The sequence below is a fragment of the Pseudorasbora parva genome, chromosome 6, assembly GCF_024679245.1.
Source record: "Pseudorasbora parva isolate DD20220531a chromosome 6, ASM2467924v1, whole genome shotgun sequence".
Taxonomy (NCBI): Eukaryota; Metazoa; Chordata; class Actinopteri; order Cypriniformes; family Gobionidae; genus Pseudorasbora; species Pseudorasbora parva.
Window position 1 is genome coordinate 38,970,905 of NC_090177.1, and position 21,549 is coordinate 38,992,453.

Genomic DNA, 21,549 nt, shown 5'->3' on the forward strand with positions numbered 1-21,549 from the left:
AAAATGTGAACTGTGTCATGTGATAAACGTTTATTTGAAAGTAAATATTATAATTATATTAAAATAACATGGGTGTAAGTGCTACAAACATGCATGCTGCTCACCTTCTCAATTCAGCCTGGAATAGAAGAGGGATACGACGACGGCGCCTTCAGTTCAAAACCTGTCGGTTATGTCATGTGACTTCCCAGGGCATATTTCAATACAAAATTTCACTGTAATAATACTATTTAATGCTGTGAAATCCTTAATTTTTTTTCACTGTGTTGCTGTGATATTACAGACCTTGTTGTGATACAACAGTACGTTTTAGATTACAATATTTTACTGTAAAATAAGAGTTAAATGCCATAAAATCCAAGGATACTGTAGTTTTTACAGGTTTTAATTGGGATATTACAGGGAAACTTAATTACAACTAGTTACTGTAAAATAATACTGTTCATTATTGTGAAATGCTGGTAATTTTTTACAGTGTAGGCAATGAGTAACATTCATCATGTTCACTTAATGCATGTGTACATTTCAAAACAATGGATAGAAATGGTTGTGTTGACATTAAATTTGGTGAAATCTGAATAGGGATGGAAATTAACTTCCATCTCTAACTTGAATTTCCTAACAGCACACTCACTTCTGTTTTCTAAAATGTAAATTATACAAGTCAATATGAAATAGTCAGAGAATGTCGATTTATTTAAGGAATTTGAATATAATTACTGAAGGTTACTCTAATCCCACTGGCCCACTTTATCTAACACAATCAGCCAAAGTGGACCTGCAATATTTTATTGTTTGCATTTCATTTTTATGAAACTAGTAACAAACAAAACAGAAACTGTTACAATAATATTTGTTCACTTTAGTGAGCAACATTTTCATTAGAAAATGAAATCTTATGTCAGGGTTTTCTACCTTTAATCATGAGGGTCCTCCTTTCAGGTGTGGCCACACCCACTAGTGTCATTTTCCATCAAACAAAACGATTTTATCATTTAAAGAAATAATATCTCTTTAATTAAAGACCATTGCCATGCTCTGAAAGTGTAAACCCATTGAGTCACACTTTACCTGAGTTTACTCTATTATTGGGAGAGAAAACAAATGCTAACATCTAAATCAAATAGTTTTATTCAAAAATGTTACATATATTCCAAAATAGTTAACCTAAAACATTAATTTATGCAAACAAATTTGCTTTTTTATTGGGAAAATCACTTGAAATGGCTCTTTAAGGCAACAATGCCTGCGTTTACAGTGTACTTGGGCATATAATACACTATGTGTAAGTTAATAATATCATACTAAATTTCCTTTGCGCAAAGCGTCACGTGGAGTGGGAAAATGAGGGATGAAACGAGTTAACTACATTACCCACAATGCACGGGGGTGTTTACGGTCGGTCATGCGCATGGGCTACTTTGTGCTGTGTAATGTTAGTTGATACACTGGATACAGTGGAGGTCATTTGACTGGACGATGATGATTATCGACCACTCAATGAGAGGAGACTGTCACGCGCTCAGAAAGGCAGATCTTATCGAGCGCGCGGTGGCTGTGGTGCACGCGGAGCATCGATTTGAGTGGCAGTCCCATGCAGGTATTTACATGACTAAAAGTGTACCTTAAAAAGTATGCTAGTGAGGCTATTGTAGGTATAGCCCATTAGATGATATAGATTAAAATTAAATCCAACTGCAAATACTTTTAATAAATGAATAAACTGTGGGGTTTTCAGTGTCACTGAGTTTGGCTGCTTTGTGGATTAGTTTAAGCCCCGCCCCCAGATACGTGTGTGTTTGTGCAGTACTCCGGGCTTTAAAGCGCACTCAAATGACTCGCGCTTGCAGGAGCCGGTGAAGCCTGAGCTGCGCGGCGCCATGGCAACAGAGCGGCCCGCCAAACTGCGCGTCTTCTCTCTCAACTGCTGGTGAGCTCAAATGATGCATCCGCGTTTATGATATGACATTATTCACTTCTGTAAAGCGGTCAGAAATGTATTTATTTGTTTAATTAATTATGCATGTTTGTTTATTCATGTTTTATGAGTTTGTTGCACACGTCTAAGTGTAAAGCGCAGATTTTAAGTAGATTATCTAATAATTGTATTGGATAATTTAGTATTTTTCGTCAGTAATAGTAACATTAAGTACTTTTGTGTGTGTCACATTTCATATGTCTACTTTTCTTCGGTAAAACTTTGCAAATAATGTCCCAACTAGTGCCTTAACTAGCATTAACTAACAATAAGCACTACATTTACAGTTTTCCATTAACAACGTCAAAGATATACTGTAACAAATGTAACGTTTTATATATATATATATATATATATATATATATATATATATATATATATATATATATATATATATATATATATATATATTATGTGTTATTATATATGTAACGTTATATATTTGATGTTGTTAATGGAAAACTGTCCATTGCTGGTTTATAAACCGCACAGTTAGAACCTCATTGTAAAGGTTTTTACAACTTTTCTCTAGTTATGATCTGATCCAAAATATTGTATTGCTAGAATCTACTCTCTTTAAAACTATTTATCAAAACCCCTACTGTAAGGACACTTTGTGAGAGATCAGAAAAATGTTTTAATTATATGCTCATATGAGAAACCTTTTATTAAATGTGTTTATTGTTCTACTATGCTAGCTAGACATATACAGATCTAGGTATCTTTGACACACACACACACACACACACACAGTGCTGGAGGGTAACTAGTTGCATGTAATGGCGTTACGTAAATTCAATTACAAAATAATTGGGTAACATGTAGTTACTATAGTAATAACTATAAATTATGCATAATTACATTCAAATAAACCAAAGTTTGATCCTAACCCTATAGTTAGTTACATGTAATACTTAATATTACTGTGTGACAAAGACACCATATAATAAAGTGTAACCAATAAATGTAACTGTATCCCGTTACAGTTACTGAGAAAATTGTGTAATTAAATTACAGTTACTTAGGCAAATGTTAAAAGTTATATCTGAATATTTTCTGTAAAAAGCTAGGGCTTGTTGAATAATATTGGTTTGTTGCTTTGCCTGATGTGCATTATGCCTCCTGTCATTTAAATTGTGCTTTTGATTGGCTCTAATTTGAATTTGCATATTGTTTGCAATTGCAGGTTATCCCTGATTTTAATGTTTGAAAATGATTAACAGTTGAAAACATTCTTTAGTGAATGTAGAAAAGTAATCAAATGTAATCAGTTACATTATTTTAGTAAAGTAACTGAAATAGTTACACTACTTATTGCATTTTAAATTTTTATGTAACCTATTACAAGTAACCTTCCCAACACTGTACACACACACACACACACACACTGCCGCCTTCCCCTGCTTCTAAACCTACCCAACACACGTAGACACACACACACACAGCCCCTAAACCTACCCATCACAAGAAACATTCTGCATTTTTACTTTCTCAAAAAAACTCATCCTGCATGGACATGGGTAATATTTAACACTTTCCTTGTAATACCTGTGTCATACCCATGTCATCATACACATTTGTTTCCTCATATTTCACGAAAAATAAAACCCGCGCGCGCGAGTGGACAGGGCTGCAGCGGTCATATGACGTGCAGTGTGGGCCTCCCGCTCTGCTGATGCCAGCACTGTCAGCAACATGTTCCAGAACAACAGACGAAAATACAGCAAAGACGCATTAATGCACATTGAGACTGTACAGCTGAGACAGAGAATGTGGTTTTCAATACTTCCCCTGATTTAGATGACACGTCAGTTTATCAAAGCGTGCATGTCACATGGAGCTGAATGATGAGCTCAGCTGGGTTTATATGTGGAGGATAATGACTGCATGTGTGTTCGGGGGCTTTTTTATGTGGGTCAGAGGTAGATCTCAAGACTATAGTGACTGCGGTTTTGTGTTTTTCAGGGGAATCCGAGTCCTCAGTCAACACTGCGCACAGCGGTACGAGATGATCGGGGAATTACTGGACAGAGAGCAGCACGACATCGCCCTGTTACAGGAAGTGGGTTGCACTGTGCACTTTTAACACCCTTATCATCAGGGAATCATTCAGCCCAGAGCCCTTGTGGCTTTAGCGCCTCAGTTTGCCTCACTTCCCTGATGGTCGATTGACACCGCGTCCTAACCAGATACGTGGCTGGTTAAAACCAAAAAGTTTTAAAAGATTTTTTTTATGTTTTCGGGAGAAGTCTCTCCTGCTCATCAAGTGACAGTAAGGGCAGTAATATTGTGAAATATTAACATTTTAAAGAACAGTTTTCTATTTTAATATATTGTAAAATATAACTAATTTCTGTGATCAAAGCTGAATTTTCAGCATCATTACTCCAGTGTCACATGATCCTTCAGAAGTCATTTGAATATGATGATTTGTGGAAACAGAGATAATGTTTTTGTAATCTTCAAAAATAGTGGACATTTTTGTAATTGAAAGTTGATATTTGATTGCTAGAAACTGCTCAGGACACGGTGTAAGAGGCCAAAACCTTTGCTTTACATGCACATATGAAAAACTTTTATTAAATGTCTTTATGAATGTACTATGCCACCTAGTCCAGGGTTGCCAAGTTTGCATTTTGCCAGCAGAATTAAACAACTTTTAAAATGGTCACATAAGTTGATTTTTTTTCCCCCACGCTCCTTAAAGGTTTAACATACTGCATAAATTATATATTTAACTGATTTTATTGGAATATATTATATGTTACCAGTGATAAAACTGCTAGATGTTAAGTTTTATGAATGAGGACAACTGGCCTTTTAGCTATATTTATGATCACTATGATATAGTGCTTCTCAATTTGCGTAAAACATGTATTTTATGTGTAGGAATTGAATATTTTGAGTTTTGCTATTTGAGAGATGCTCATTGGGCTAGTTTATGGGCTAGTTTTATTATGCACACCTAGCAACCCTGGCCTAGACATACACATAAACTTCATTTTTACTGATCTTTGACATTGTTCTAGGTATGGAGTGAAAAAGATTTCCTTTTCCTGAAGGGAAAGCTGGCCTCCTCTCATCCTTATTCTCACTATTTCAAGAGGTCAGTTCATCTTACCGTTATATGGAGAGACTTTGAATGTAGCTTTGTACTTCAAAGCGATTGGGATTTTGAAAGAGAGACTTTGAAACCTTCTGATTAGTGATCAAGCGGCTAGACGCTCTCACACATTCCAGAGTAATGCAGAAAGAAAAAAGATCCTGGTCAAAAGGCGGGAAATAAAATCCCCACTTAAAGTGAGAGTTCACCCAAAAAAATTAAAATTCTGTCATTTATTCACCCTTGTGTTATTCCAGGCCTGTATGACTTTCTTTCTTCTGTGGAAACATCATTCTGTCAGAAATAGACCAACATTAAAGTGATTATTCACTGAAAACGAACCAACAAATTTGGTGTCACATTTTGGACACAAGGAACCAAAGATGTTTGGTTTCCCTCATCACACTTTCATTGTATGGAAAAGAACAGGTTGGATATTCTTCAAAAGTTATCCTTTTGTGTTTCATGGGGAAAATAGAGACATATGGTTTTGTAACTACATAAGTGAATAAATTATAATTTTTGTAATAGTTTTGGGTGAACTGTCCATTTAAAGGTGCAGTAAGTGGTTTCTGAGAAACGCTGTTGAAAGTGGATTGGACCAAGTAGCACAATACACTTGTAGACAATCAGCAGTAGGGGGCGTGTCCACTCATGAATGGGGAGGGGAGAGTGAGCCAATCAGCAGTAGGGGGAGTTTCCACTCATGATGGGGGAAGAGAGAGTGAGACAATCAGCAGTAGGGGGCGTGTCCACTCATGAATGGGGAGGGGAGAGTGAGCCAATCAGCAGTAGGGGGCGTGTCCACTCATGATGAGGAAGGGGAGAGTGAGCCAATCAGCTGTAGGGGGCGTGTCCACTCATGATGAGGAAGGGGAGAGTGAGCCAATCAGCAGTAGGGGGCGTGTCTACTCATGATGAGGGACGAGAGAGAGTGAGCCAATCAGCAGTAGGGGGCGTGTCCACTCTTGATGAGGAAGGGGAGAGTGAGCCAATCAGCAGTAGGGGGCGTGTCTACTCATGATGGGGGACGAGAGAGAGCAAGCAATTAGCAGATTTGATGAAAGATTGTAGAAAGAGAGATAACTGAGAGACATTTGTTGGGGTAACAGTTTAGACCCAGAGACCAGATATGTTAAAAAGAAGACCTAGAGTCAGAAGTGCAATTAATTAAAGAAACATGTACTGAAGAATAGTTTGCAGTTTCATCAGCAGAAGCCAGCTTCAAATCTCACAAGGAGTTCTTAGGCCGCACTCGCTCTCAGCACGTCCCGTTGTAATATATGTGCAATTGTCCCAACAGTTATACTGTTTTCAAGGTCTATCCACGTCATTACTGCAAGGTGGATGATTCTGATTGGCTCAGAGAAAATGGACAGTCATGGTAATTTTCCACACGTCAGTTAATCAGATTCACGTGTCCATAGACGTGTCACTTGTTGATGTTTTCACCCTGACCTTCCAGGTCTGGAGCAGATGCCAGCTTGCCCAGAACAACAAATCCACCCATCTCTTAGGATGCCCATTCTAAACACTGATCTGTAACACATAATTTTACACACACACACACACACACACACACACACACACACACACACACACACACACACACACACACACACACACACAGCTAAGTAAAATCATAGCTGGAAAGAATCATTAAAAATCATTATAATAATATAAGAGAATACATATTGATTAAGGCCTTGATTATGAATTTATTTCGGATATATACAGGTATACTGAAGCGGCAGTGGATTTCAGAATCCACCTTTCACATTACAAAAGAGAAAAGCTCAGAGGAATATCACTGGCTGTGATCGGACAAGAGTTTAAGGACACGTGTTGAAAGTGAAGGAAGTGGGAAGGCCTGAAAACAGACGGCGAGGTTGCGCTGTTTCTGCTCCATATTTGAGTAACATTGGTTTGCGATGTTTCACAGAACCGAGATATGCTGTGGTTGTAATGTTACCTGTAATAACAGGACATTTTTGAGTGCCATTGCTTGTCTGGAGCTGCTGTGCTGCTGCTGACAACCAACGCTTGCTTGTACTCTTGTGTACTGTATGTTCATTTTTTGTTCATTCATCTTTTCGTGAGGCATTCTTCTTCTTCTTCACCTCTCCTATGATAAAGAGACATCCCCTCTTACATCTCATGTAATTCTATATTTTGGGGGCAGAGCAATGAAGGGAGGGGTGTGTTCATTTGGGTTGAATTCAGATATCAACAGTGTTTCTCAGAAATCACTTACTGCACCTTTAAGAAGTTTAAAGACTTATTTTGAGTTATCTGACTGAATATTCCATAATGTGTTGAGTATCTTCAGTCGACCTTTATGTCTCATCCTTATCATTATGAGACAAGAAAAAAAGCATTGATCTTAAGGCATGCAATCAATAAAGCTGAAATGACAGAATTTGTAATCATCTAACGTATCTAGGAAGCAGTACTGCTGTATCTACAGTTAACGCTACAAAAGTAGCCATTACTCTGCCCATTCACCATGGTAAAAGGAATGAATAATGCATGTGTGAATATATCCACTTCAAGCAAATGATTAAGAAATACGTTTAAAAGAAAAGAACGAATTATGAGGCGTGTTTCAACCGAACCAGGAAAGACCTCAATTGGATAGACTTGCAACCAATCAGAGCTATGAAGCGACGCATTGTCAAATGTCAACATAGTTCAACTGCACTGTGTTGCCAAGTCCGCGTTTTTCCCACTTGTTGTTTTCTGCACACGCTCTGGTATCAGGCTCGAATACACAATCTTTGCCGGTGTTGTAAAAAAATAAAATAATTGAATGATACACAGAGTACTTGTCCAACATGATCATCATTTCTGAGAGAAATTGTGAAGCTGAATGGATATACAAACAAGCTCTCCGTTTAGGATTCGAAGAAATATAATCCAAGCCCCTTTGATGACGTGCATGATTACGTTTCTATTGATCATCTGTCCGTCATCGTCTAAAGCCTGCCCTGATGATTTCATTGGTCCGAACAGTTTCTGTTCGGGGATAATTACTCCTCTATGGAGCGAAGCCAGACCGAACTGCCCGACCTAAAAATGTTGTGGGCGGGGCTAAGTTCATCTTGCATCCAGGCTACAGTTTAGCCATAAAAAGTAAAAAACTTGAAAGCTATGGATTCAGCTCCCTCCATCCCACCAGCCCACAGGGCTCCATTCTAGGGCCACATTTATTAACTATTCATATAAACTGTCTGGGGAAAAATGTTCAACATGCATTTTTACATTTTTATGCAGATGGTATGCAGTAATTTATTGTTGTGCAGCTACCATTAGGACGGCGCATGAATGCCGGCAAACTGTTTTCGACAGAGATTAAGCACAACTTTATCGATTAAAGGTGTCATTAACTGACTTAAAAAAATACTGTCTGATGTCAACTTATGTTGTCGCGTGATTTTAACATTCAAAAACATCATAATGACTAAGTCATAGGCTATTTTCTACTCTGGTTTTGAGGCTCTCTCCTGAAATGCTCGGATGTTATGGGTGTGCCGCAATGAAGACTTGGAAGAAAACGGCCATGACTAGGATTGGATATAATTTGCATAGGGGAGATTTGGTTACCTGCGAGCGATTGTTTTAAAAGCGTGTGGGGAAACGGCAACCGGAATGATTTGCTCACAGGGCTCGCAAAACGTCTTTATCAAACAAACACCATGATTCATCTCTCATCGATCCGTGATTAATTGGAATGTTATTTTTTATTACTCGTCCCACCCGATCGGTGGAGATCTGGAGACTGCGAATGTTATTTCTCTATTTAAGACAGGCCGGGCTAACGTTTACGTGCACCTTTAACTTGGAATGACCTACAGAAAACACTTAAAACTACACTGTCTTATTTCATTAAATGAGTTTAAAGGTTATGTTAAATCTATAAAACACAAGTCCATCCACATGTGCAAATGTATTAATTAATGCCAATTAATGCAATGTTGAAATGCACTTGTGTTGTCTTAGCCTTTTTTGTGTTTATTTTGTGATGGTGTGATCTATTTTGTTCAGCTGTCTTGTCCCGGTCTGTCTTGAAAAAGAGAATCTATATCTCAATGAGACTAACCTGGTTAAATAAATTAAAATGTCCAGCTGAATGTGTGTATTCATAGATGAGAGATACTTAAAGGATGCTGTGTGTTGTTTTTACAGTGGAGTCATTGGCAGTGGTCTTGCGGTCTTCTCCAAACACAGAATCCAGGACGCTCTGCTCTACCAGTACTCTCTCAATGGCTACCCATATATGGTAAGTTATTCCAGGACACTATATATACTGCCATCAGATATTTTTGTATAATGATGCTAAACTATAATTGACAGGAACTGATTTCTTAAATTCTGTAGCTGGGATAGTTTCATTATTATCTCTATATCTATATAATGTGGTTCATAATATTTTTTTCCAGTTCTCTCATATATAACTCTGCAGTCTTCTCACATTAAAAAACTCAATAAATATTTTATATATTTATTTTATTTAGTTAATCATTGTGTAATACATCTCCATGTTAGAGTTCTGCGCACCCTGTCAAGGTTTATTTTATGATAGTGAGCAGCTGACTGAACATTATTTTTCACTGCGTGTGTGAGTCTAGGCTGGAATACACTCCACAACTTTTTAGGTTTTAAAACACAAGGCATCATACACTTGCCGGCTTTGTAAATAGAGGCAGAGGAACAACTGAACATCATACTTTAAAGAGTGAGGATCACAAACCACCAGACATTCAAGTTCACAACAAACTAGGAGACGTGTGACAAATGAAAACAATATCTTTGTCTGAAATTGCATACTATATACTACCATACAGAAATGTTATGTTTGAAATCGCCCCCTATACCTTCATTCACAATGCACTATTCCCTAAATTACTCCACTAATATATTCCACTTGAAGGAAAGAATGAAAACAAGGGCTGCCAGTTAGTTTGTGCTCGCTGTTTAGTAATAATTTGAAGCTTAGCAAACTGGCAGCACCAGTAATGAAAAGATTATCTGGAACTCTGTCATGGAAAGTAAAATAAAAGTATTAAATTACATATAAAGATGTACTTAAGTGGGTCAAAAAGCAGTCTTAAGTTCAGCTAAGTGCATTAACATACAGCCAAGTGTCCTAAACTTTTAATTCAGTTCGTACCTACATTCTTTTATTTCTGTAATAAGCACTATTTGATTTGGTAGAGATATCTGATATGTTTTGTTTCCTTATACTGATGGTACAATGATTCATGAAACAACACAAAGAATAACATGATGTTTTGTGTGTGTGTGTGTGTGTGTGTGTGTGTGTGTGTGTGTGTGTGTGTGTGTGTGTGTGTGTGTGTGTGTGTGTGTTCATCTCAGCTGCACCATGGCGACTGGTTTGGAGGCAAAGCAGTTGGATTAGTCACTGTTGATGTTTCTGGGTTAAAGGTGCACGTCTATGTTACTCATGTAAGTCACTGTCTCTAAAGTCTGATCTGACTTTATAGGTCTTGAGATGTGTTCTTCATGCTCTGCTTTATTTGTGAGTAACTGGAGATGGTGCACCTTCAGTAATGATACTGTTGTGCTCTCAGTTGCATGCAGAGTACTCCAGGGCTCAAGATGAATACCTACCACACAGAATAGTGCAGTCCTGGGAACTATTGCAGTTTGTGCGGTAAGAGAAAAGTTAGATTGTTCTAGAGAAAAGAGGTCACATACCTTTCTGAAACTCATACCGTATGACCTCTTTAGCCACACGTCCTGTGGAGCAGACCTGGTGATTCTGGGAGGGGATCTGAACATGCACCCTCAGGACCTTGGAAACCGTCTCCTCAGATCCCACACTGGGCTCAGAGACTGCTATACTGAAACAGACATCTTTGATGTGAGCTCGCCTCCTTTCACATGTATATTCAGGTTGTTTATTTGTCCTGTTTCTATCAGAAGCATCACTTTCTGTTGCTCTCGGCAGGGCTGTGATGACGGACACACGCTAATAGCAGACAATCACTTCACAAAGAAGCAAGATCTTATTCCTTTTGAGAAGGGCATCAGGATTGATTATATACTATTCAAGGTAAATGAATCTCAAAAAAGAATCTTATAATATTATACAGCTCTTTGTGTGTGTGTGACTGTGTGTATAAATGGTTGTGATATCTGTGAGAGATATTAGACTGGTGCATTATCATTGCCACGCCACCGGCCTCGTGCCGTTCTCTCAGGGTCCCTCGACTGCTTGCACATGCGCTGACCGGGGTACTCTAGAGACCTTACTCTTCTTAAGAAAAATCAAAGTACTAAAGTTAGCTATCAGTCATTTTTATAATCTGCGAGAGAAATTATGGCTAATGAGTGGTCCTCTGCAGCCATCAACTGGTTATACTCCTAATTTCATGCCATTTTCAATTTAAAAATGCTTGTTTACCAACAGGTGGCAGAAATCTTCCACTATGCATGGCACAATTTTCCATGTTATCTCCATGAAGAAAAACGAGAAATGTAGACCTTCTTTAAAGGGGTACTCAGTGATTTAGCATTAAGCTTTGTATCAGTAGAAATCCGGTAGTATATTAGAATGATCATGTCCCCCAGAATTGTAGTGTCTGTTCTCTAACTGAGCTAAATTATTTTATTTCTATAAAAATTGAAACGACGGTAGGGCAGCGAAGCAAGTGCATTCTGCGTGTTGTTGTTCGTTATCCATATGAGCCAAAAATATAATATTTTCTGGTCTTTCTCAGTCTAGAAGGCACCAACTTCTAAAATAATTTCACATTTCTACTACATAAATGACCCGATTTAAATACACATATTTATCTTCCCAGCGGTGAAATACCCCTTAAGATTGAATTTTACTTATGTTTAAAGTTGTTGATAGGTTGAATTGTAAAGGAACCTTGTTTGGATTGTAGTCAGAGATTTTAGGCTATATAATTAAAATTGACAATGGTAAGCAATAAGTGTTACATTCCTGCTGTTCACTATTTTGGGCAGAGAAAGAAAATGTTTGTCTGAAAAGTTCCTGTTAAAGGACCAGTCTATAGTCTATTCTGTACTCAGTCTATTCTGAGTACAGTCTATGGAAAAAAAACGCAATGCAATTAAAATGTCTGTTCAACATGAACAGGGCCCTTACATGACAACGAGATGCGTTTAGCCACTTGTTTAAATTAATCGAAATAGTGTGTTAGGCGGCTAGCTGTATCTCGCGCTGAAGTCTCGTGGGAACTCAGCGGTAGCCGGAAAAAAGGCAGTCCGGTTGGGAAGAGCGTTGTGTGTGTAAAGCACGATTATTTTAAATTACTGCACATCTTTCCTCAAGCCATGTGTGCGAACCAGTTCACCAAATTGGACTGAATCGTTCTAAACGGTTCGCGTCTCAAATCAGCGCTGATCACACACGTTACTTTAGTTACTCACTTTCTGACATGAGTGACAGTCCCTCTGAATATAAATAAACTAATGTCTTTAATTATATGTTGTAACTCCAACGGTTCACTGAACTGAGACATGTTTTGCTGAGAGATCTGATGAACTCACTGATACTGAGCATGAGCGAGTAACTGAACGAGCAGCGGCCCTCGGATCAGCAGGACAGAATCGAAAACCGTTTATCTCGGACTCATTCAATACTGAGAACCGAGGAGCTGATGAGCAGAGCCTCTTCATGAACACGATGCTCTTCTCAACTGGACTATTTTTCCGGCTACAACAGCGTTCCCACGGGACTTCAGCGCGAGACACAGGTAGCCTCCTAAAACAGGTGAATTTAAACAATGGCTAAGTGGCTAAACACATCTCGTTGTCGTGTGAGGGACCTGTTCATGTTGGACAGCCCATTTTAATTGCATTTTGTGTCTGAGAGGCACAAAGACACCCGTTACGTCTATGCCCCCAAAGCTGCCGTTTTACCTAAGGGGGGCTCTGAACATTAACTGTAATAACTCCGTGTTGCAAGCACCAATCCGCTTTTTTTTTTTTTTCTATAGACTGTACTCGCAAAGATATAATGATCAAGATAAACTTAAAAATTCGCCCGAGTTGTCCTTTAAGGGTTGTATTTTGCGTGCCCTCTATGAGACATTATCAGTCCTTTTACCGGTCGCCTGCCTATTTAAGCGACGGACTGTGCTACCCGTGGTTGTTTTATGAGATGTTACATACGTTTTATATGCGTGCTACAATTGTGCTGAGCCGTGCTACAAATCAACCTCTGGAGCACCAGTGCTATGTGCAAAAAAGTTAACATACAGCCTATTTTTATAATAGCCTAGCCTATTTCTCTGACACACATAGTTAGCCATAGGTGAATTTATGTCTACACAGAAGTAAGCCCTGTCTAGCTCTGCCCCGGTGCAGGTTGTTAGTCTTGTAGTTAAATGAGAAAAAGATGAATTGTAGTCGCAGTAACTGCATTAAGAATCCGTACGGATATTATGCTGCGCAGAACTGAGGATCATCTGATGATGGCGAACACAAAACCCATCCAACGTATTTTTGACATAATGCATGCCTGGTTAAAAAAAGCCACCGCTCGCCTCTGATATATAAATCTATCATTATTTACTCAACCTTTTTTGTTTTACTCTGTGAAACAACGTAGATGTTATGTAAAGTATTCACGCTGCTCTTCCATATACCATAGTTGACATTAGTATTTGTGTTTCTTCTTCTTATTGTGAAGAGCTCCCAGAAAGTGAACATGAGATGTGAGTCCCTGTCCACTACCAAGGGTTCAGTGGCTGATAAACCCTTTCCGTACTCGGACCATGAGGCGCTGACAGCTGAACTGGCCCTTCTGCGGTCAGAGGACAGCAGACAGCACGGCTGGAGGAACGGTGAGTACATATAACCAAGCAAATTATGATGTTGCAAGTGATGTGTTTGGGCCTAAAAAAAGCTACATGCCAATATATTCGCCATTAAAGTAGCTACAATATTAATTTTCATACATTTGTGTGATTCTTCCGTACAGCGTTGGGTCTTGTGCTGGAAGTCATATGTAAAATTTGAAGACAATTTACAATAATATAACTTTCCTTTAACAATTTACACTAACTAACATTTACTTGTGAGAGTCTGTGACAGAATTTACATTTAAATAAGATAGATGGAGGTATTTTGCGTCAGTTTACAAAAGGAATGTGGGAAAACTGGAATACAGGATTACCTACAGAATAGCAGAAACGTATGAGAGTTATGGTATGTAGGTTTCACTGGTTTGAGGAGTGTTTGCAATATATCAGAGCAACCAATCTTTCCAGTATTCAGAGTTGAATTATTGAGCATAATGAGGGGAATTTAAGTGCAAACATAATGACGTACTGATAAAGACTGTAAAATAATTGCCCGAACTGAACACTACTATTCAAAAGTTTAGGATCAGTAAGATTTTAGGGTCACACTTCAGTTTAGGGTCCAATTGTCAGTATTACTTAACTATTAACTACAACTTTTGTCTCAATAAACCCCTAATCACTGCTTATTAAAGGGATAGCTCACCCCAAAATGTATTTATGTTATTAAGGACTCACCCAAATGTCATTCGACACCCGTAAGATCTCCGTTCATCTTCAGACACAAAAGAAAATATTTTTGTTGAAATCCGACGGCTCAGAAAGGCCTTCATTGACACCAATGTCATTTCTTCTCTCAAGACCCATAAAGGCACTAAAGACGTCGTTCTACAATCATTTTATGAAGCGACAAGAATAGTTTTTGTGCGCAAAAAAAGGAAAGGAAATGATATTGGTGTCAATCAAGGCCTTTCTGAGCCACCGGATTTCAACACTAATATCTTCATCTGTGTCTGAAGATGAACGGAGGTCTGACGGGTGTCCAACGACATTAGGGGAAGTAATTATAGAAATTAATACTTTTATTCAGCAGGGATGCGTTAAATATATTTAAATAGAAAACATTTATGTAAATCTTAATAATAATAATATATTACAATATTAAATTTGTATTGTATTTTTTGATCAGTGACATGCAGTAGCATGAGCATAAGGGTGCATTAACACGACAGCAATGTACCAAAAATGACAAAAAGAAATGCTGTATTACTCATGCCTGGCAAGTAGATGGCGATGTCACGTTGTTAAGAAACACTACGCGCCTATAGCCTGAACCAAGTGTGCCGCACGCGTCCTGAAAAGTGAAGCTAAATTATCTCAACCGCCTCTTGGTGGTTGGTCCCAGGATAGCTTTTAAACCCCACCCCTCCATGTATTTTAATGGGACGCGGGACAAACTAAACAATCAAATTTCACTTCAGATAATTGTTTGCCAAAGATGTTTTCTGTCATTTTAGCTAGCTTTCATCAAGCTGATGTAAGTTCAATTGTTCTTTTTTTTTTTTTTTTTTAAATACGTTTGGTTTTAGTTATTTGATGCTATATAAACAGGGGTGGGCCATCATGAATGACAGCTGAGATTGACGGCTTCTTTGAGTGAAGTTCTCACTGAGGCACCAACAGACTTTTTCAGAGATTTCTGGAAGAAGACTGGAGCTTTAGCTTTCATTTCTACATTTCCGTAACTGTTTATTTCACGCTGACATAATGAGCTGTTCTGCAGTAACTATACTAACTGATACTGCGGGAGTGTGGGCGGCTCTACTTCCTGTTCACTACTGCGCAGGAGCAGGTCCCAAATCAGTCAGTCATATTGGTACATTGGCGGCTTCACTCTTCTACAATAGAAGTGAAGTCCCTCTTTTTTTTTTTTTTTTTTTTACAGTCTATGGTCTGAACATGTAATACATGAGGTCACCGTTTTCAGAAATTCACATTTTTGTAGTTCACAATGAGACAATAACATTTTCAAAACATGCACTTTGAAACCCTTTTCCAAAAATTAGTTTTCAGGCCCCAAAACGCTGTTATCATGTAAATGAAGGAGCATAAAAAAGTTTTAGTTGAAAACACCCAAGGAACTTCTTTAAGCAACTAAACTGAAAAATCTTACAAACAGTTGAAATAAACAGTTAAACCATGATATTATAAACTCAGTAAAAGTGATTTCTATGTAGAATTCACCCTTTGACAGGAGTTTGATTGACATGCGATCTGACCAATCATAATCCGCCATCGGCCATTTTGTCTGACAAAGCAGTCAGGAGAGTTAGTAGATTAACATCAGTGGACTTGATCTTGAAAACGGTGTGTACTGATGTCTTTCCGTGGCTGAAACAGCATTCCTTCTGATGTTCATTCATGTTTATTTGATACTAGAAATTAACTGGAAGGAAGAGATGATCGGTTCATGAGCCGCTTGAATTGAGGTGCTACAGCGACCTGTCACCAAACATTAAAGAGCCACAAAATGGTATTCATTGTTTAAATTTCTTTAACATTTAAGAGTTGCGACTTAGTTTCATGTTAAATGTAACCTGCTCTGTCCTGTTTATCGGTGTGTTGTCAGTGTCCTCTCTGCTCTGCGATGTGTTTTTCGCTGCGTGAGAACGTGGTGTGTGCTGTGAGAGCGCCATGGCTTGTCGGACAAAGTAACAGTAACCAAAGGGGGCAGGTCTTTGCGAACAGTCAATTGAATGTTTTTATTGTGTATCCTCCAGCGCTCCCCGTATCTGAGCAGATGGAGGTGGTCGCCGAGGCGCGTGCGGTGGTGAAGGAAGGCCTGTGTCAAACCGAGGCCCTCCGGGACAAAGCCGTGCATCTGATGTGCGGCGCTCTGCTGCTCCTGCTGCTGGCCTTCCTGCCCTGCCTGTGCCACTTCTCCTTCAGCGTCGTGGGGTTTCTGGGAGCCGTGTGCATGGGCGCAGTCCTCTCTGGAGCTTTACTCTACGTGCTCTTCACCACACACATCAAAGTCCTGAAAGAGACTGAAGACCAGATGCTGCTGACCTCAAACGAGCTCCAGACTAAACTGACAGGATGTAGAGTGTCTGGATCTTCATCTCCCGACGGATCTCCTGAGCTCCAGCCGTCGGGTCCCTGTAAACGGGAGGAATAACGCCGATCCCTAAGCTCACACCTGCTATTAAGATGCGTTTTAGTTGATCGGATCACAAGTAGACAAGGGAGACGCATTCCCGTTTACTCCTGGTGTTCTAATCCGTCACTTTTTTCCACTTTCAACCACTTCTGTCCTGATTTCTTTGAGGGGAGGGTCTATTGCCGGGTAAATGTATGAGATTCTTCAGATCTTTCGATCTAATGCACACAATTTGAACATAGAGAGCATCAGCTTTAATTTCTGCTCTGACAGCCACAAGACCAGCCGAACGCTGTGAGTGTGTTAGAAATCAGGAATGCTGAGAGAACATCGTGCTTGGGACATTTTTTATCTTCAAACCAAACTTCGGTCTCCAGCCGACAAAGTTTAAATCCCGCCTGTCTAGCCACATCCCATAATGTTTACTCATTAAGTAAGTAGGCGGTCTTTTGGGGGTCTTTGAACGCATCGGACTGCATGAGCGTTTACACTATGAAAGCAATCTGGCCGTTTTCCCTTTGACTACCTCTGGAAGTGGTCAGAAGTGGACAAACTCAAAACGTTTGAAATATGTTTACACCTGTATCTAGTATCATCCACTTGTGATCCAGTCGACCAAAACGCATCTTAACACCAGGTGTAAATGGGGCCTAAGTGCTGGTCTGGGATCAGGTTACTGTACCTCAGTGTTACATAATAGCTGTTAGGATATAACTTGAAGAGCTGACCCGAGATCAGTTCTCTGAGGCTTTGCCTACCTCAACTCGGTGAATGGAGGCATTACATCATTACGGAGCCGCTGCTCATTTGCATTTTGACAACTCAAAATCTTGAAGGCCTGATTGAAAACCCAGTTCATTTCTGTGAGGGCGAGTTATTCATTTCTGGGCTTGTCTATGCTAACGGATATTTTAATGTAACTTGAAACAGGCATTTTTTTTAAAGAGTTGTTGTTGAAGTATTACTAGCACCACATTTAGGCATCTGAATGTCAGTTCATCTTAATCATGAATGAATAAATCACTATTCTAAAGCATTTTCAGATTTACTATAGGGTGTTTCAAATAATTCCCTTTCTTTCCACAAGATAGTGCTCTTGCTCTTGACCACAAAGCCAGCTTAAGAAGACAACTTGTTAACCCTAAATTCTAAAACATAAATATTTAGCAGTTGTTATGTTAGCCTTTTCTGTTTCACATGAACTTATGTACTTACTGAAGTAATGACACAAACTGAGTAATAACTAGGTAGTAACCCTGAACCTACCTCTAAACCTTAACTTAACCCATGTATTTACCTTACACTGCTCAGAACGTTTGTAGAAAATACACATTAAAAGTGGATGTACTGTAAAATAAAGTGCAACCTACATTAGTTTAATGAAGTGAATAGATCTCTGGTTTGTGTAACTGAAGACTGAGCAATACCAATTTGTTTTTTTTTTAACACAAGTCGCCTGTGAGTTTTTGTAGAGACCTTTGTTTTCTGTGGTTAGAGAGCGTTTTTTATTTTTAGCTTTCACTTGGTTCCAGTGAAACTAAACTGATTTCAGTGAAGATAAAAACAGCAGCAACAGTTTATGCTTTCAATACATTTGAAGGTAGTAAAAAGGTGTTTTTGGTTTCTTTACAAAATAATGGGTAGTTGACAACATATTTAGGTTAATATATTTATATTGTAATATTTATATTTTATATTTAATTATTTGGCATAACATTATGACGATGGATTAACACTGATTATCTCTTCATTACGGCTCCTGTTGGTGTGTGGGATATATTAGGCAGCAAGTGAAGATTTTGTCTTTAAAGCGGATGTGTTAGAAGCAGGAAAAATGGGCAAGCGTAAGTATTTGAGCCAGTTTGACAAGGGCCAAATTGTGACGGCTAGACGACTGGGTCAGAGCATCTCCAAAACTGCAGCTCTTGTGGGCTGTTCCCGGTCTGCAGTGGTCAGTCTCTATCAAAAGTGCTCCAAGAGGAACAGTGGAGAACCGGCCACAGGGTCATGGGCGGCCAAGGCTCATTGATGCACGTGTGGAGCGAAGGCTGGCCCGTGTGGTCCGATCAAACAGACGAGCTACTGGAGCTCAAACTGCTCAAGAAGTTAATGCTGGTTCAGATAGAAAGGTGTCAGAATACACAGAGCATCGCAGGTTGTTGCGTTTGGGGTTGCATAGACACAGATCAGTCAGGGTGCCCATGCTGACCCCTGACCAAAGCCGAAAGCACCAACACTGAGCATCAGAACTGGTCATAAATCTACATGGAAGATAATTATACAAAAAAAAGAGGATATTGATATTGTTTTAGTTCTATTTTAGCATATTATACTGCATACTAATATTTCTACATTAGACTTCAAATGCTTTTAGTGGGTCTTTACAATATTCAAAGGGATAGTTCACACAAAAATGAAAATTCTGTCATCCTTTACTCTTCCTCAAGTTGTTCCAATCCACTATATACATTTCTTTGTTCTGCTGAACACAACAGAAGATGTTTTAAAGAATGTCGGTAGTTGCGAGGCACTCAGGCACCACTGAAGTCAAGGGATACCATCAACTGTTTAGTAACAAACATTCTTCAAAAATATCTTCTTTTGTGTTCAGCAGAAGAAAGAAATTCAAACCGGTTGGAACAACTTGAGGGAGAGTAAATAATGACAGAATGGTACATTTTAGGTGAACTAACTCTTTAAGTAGTTTGGGAAACCCTTTGATCATAACTAATATTTAAAACAAATGAATTCATTCACTCTTTTGTTAACGGTATGAGAAAATAGTATTCCCAGGTGTGGTTGTAAAAGAAGGGTCAATTATAATATAGAGTTATACGACTCTTACAGCTTTCTGTGTTTGATCACAAGATTGGCGCCATGAAGCACTGAAGCGTGTAGTTATATTGTTTTGTTCTGCTGAGTGAATGTTTGGAGTCCTGCGAGATTTGTCACTGAGTTGTGGAGATCTCACATCTTCCACACTGGAGCATGAGAACATTACACAATCCAATAGCCACACGTCACATTCTAACGAATATAACAAATGTCTTTCTATAGCTGAGAAACAATTCAGGGACTCGTAGACTATCAGAGGAAACATACAGTATAACTGCTAAAACCAAGGGTATGTAAACTTTGATTATGATCATTTGTGTTCTTAAAGGTGCTGTCTTTTTTGTGTTCAAGATTTACAAAAATTATATATTGAGAATGTACAACATGAATACATTTTTCAAACTGTTTTTGTCTTACTCTGATTCATTATGGTCACTTATAATAAGGGTTTATATTGAGACTATTTTCCGCTGCGGAGGAGCACAGTCCCTGCGTGACTCGCCATAGACATCAACAGAGAGAAGTAGTTCCGGCTGCAAAGTTCTTCCGCAAGCATGCAGTTATGTTTATCAACTGTTAGACTGCAAAACCTTATGGATTGCATCTTTAAGGTTTTTTTTCTTTCTATAATTGGAGATATGTTTTACATTTCAAAAAGCTTCACTAGCAGAAATTCGTTCAGTATCGTATTGAAAACATTCAGTGTTTGCCAAACCCAAGTTACTTTTTTTTTTTTCTTTTAACGAAAAGTAATTTATTTATAGTATTGTTTGTCAACTATGTTACAGACAAATTAGGCAATGTAAAAATAACTTTGGTAGCAGAGTTTGACGGTAACAGTTTGACGAGTTTGATGGTAGCAGAGTTTGACGGTAGCAGAGTTTGACGGTAACAAAGTTTGACGGTTACAGAGTTTGACGGTAGCAGAGTTTGACGGTAGCAGAGTTTGACGGTAGCAGAGTTTGACGGTAACAGCATTTGACAATAGCAGAGTTTGACGGTAGCAGAGTTTGACGATAGCAGAGTTTGACTGTAGCAGAGTTTGACGGTAGCAGAGTTTGACGGTAACAGAGTTTGACGATTGCAGAGTTTGGCGGTAACAGAGTTTGACGGTAACAGCATTTGACAATAGCAGAGTTTGACGGTAGCAGAGTTTGACGATAGCAGAGTTTGACTGTAGCAGAGTTTGACGGTAGCAGAGTTTGACGGTTACAGAGTTTGACGGTAGCAGAGTTTGACGGTAGCAGAGTTTGACGGTAACAGCATTTGACAATAGCAGAGTTTGACGGTAGCAGAGTTTGACGATAGCAGAGTTTGACTGTAGCAGAGTTTGACTGTAGCAGAGTTTGACGGTAACAGAGTTTGATGATTGCAGAGTTTGGCGGTAACAGAGTATGACGGTAGCAGAGTTTGACGGTAGCAGAGTTTGACGGTAACATAGTTTGACGGTAGCAGAGTTTGACGGTAACAGAGTTTGACAATAGCAGAGTTTGACGGTAGCAGAGTTTGACGGTAGCAGAGTTTGACGGTAACAGAGTTTGACGATAGCAGAGATTGACAATAGCAGATTTTGATGGTAACATAGTTTGAAGGTAACATAGTTTGACGGTAACAGAGTTTGACAATAGCAGAGTTTGACAATAGCAGAGTTTGACGGTAACAGAGTTTGACGGTT

The 21,549-nt window shown here is 38.9% G+C and overlaps 1 protein-coding gene across 3 annotated transcripts; it reads left to right on the forward strand.

Moving 5' to 3' along the window:
* Positions 1 to 1,408: 1,408 nt before the first annotated feature.
* On the forward strand, positions 1,409 to 20,197 carry smpd2a (sphingomyelin phosphodiesterase 2a). Of its 3 annotated transcripts, none has more exons than XM_067446884.1 (11): positions 1,409 to 1,600; positions 1,770 to 1,930; positions 3,944 to 4,040; positions 5,008 to 5,084; positions 9,267 to 9,360; positions 10,458 to 10,547; positions 10,673 to 10,755; positions 10,833 to 10,965; positions 11,053 to 11,157; positions 13,768 to 13,921; positions 16,660 to 20,197. In XM_067446884.1, the coding sequence occupies exons 1-11, from the start codon at positions 1,595 to 1,597 to the stop codon at positions 17,055 to 17,057; spliced, it is 1,398 nt and encodes a 465-aa protein (XP_067302985.1). In that variant the 5' UTR covers positions 1,409 to 1,594; the 3' UTR covers positions 17,058 to 20,197. The 3 variants fall into 3 exon arrangements, with proteins under 3 accessions (XP_067302985.1, XP_067302987.1, XP_067302986.1); XM_067446886.1 differs by having other exon boundaries at positions 1,808 to 1,930; positions 16,660 to 20,196; XM_067446885.1 differs by having other exon boundaries at positions 1,851 to 1,930; positions 16,660 to 20,196.
* The last annotated feature ends 1,352 nt before the right edge of the window (positions 20,198 to 21,549 follow it).

Bases quoted from the DNA above. Each gene is read 5' to 3' on its own strand.
- smpd2a (XM_067446884.1), top strand. The intron at 5,085-9,266 runs GTCAGTTCATCT...TTGTTTTTACAG, and splicing joins TATTCTCACTATTTCAAGAG to TGGAGTCATTGGCAGTGGTC. The intron at 13,922-16,659 runs GTGAGTACATAT...TGTATCCTCCAG, and splicing joins ACAGCACGGCTGGAGGAACG to CGCTCCCCGTATCTGAGCAG.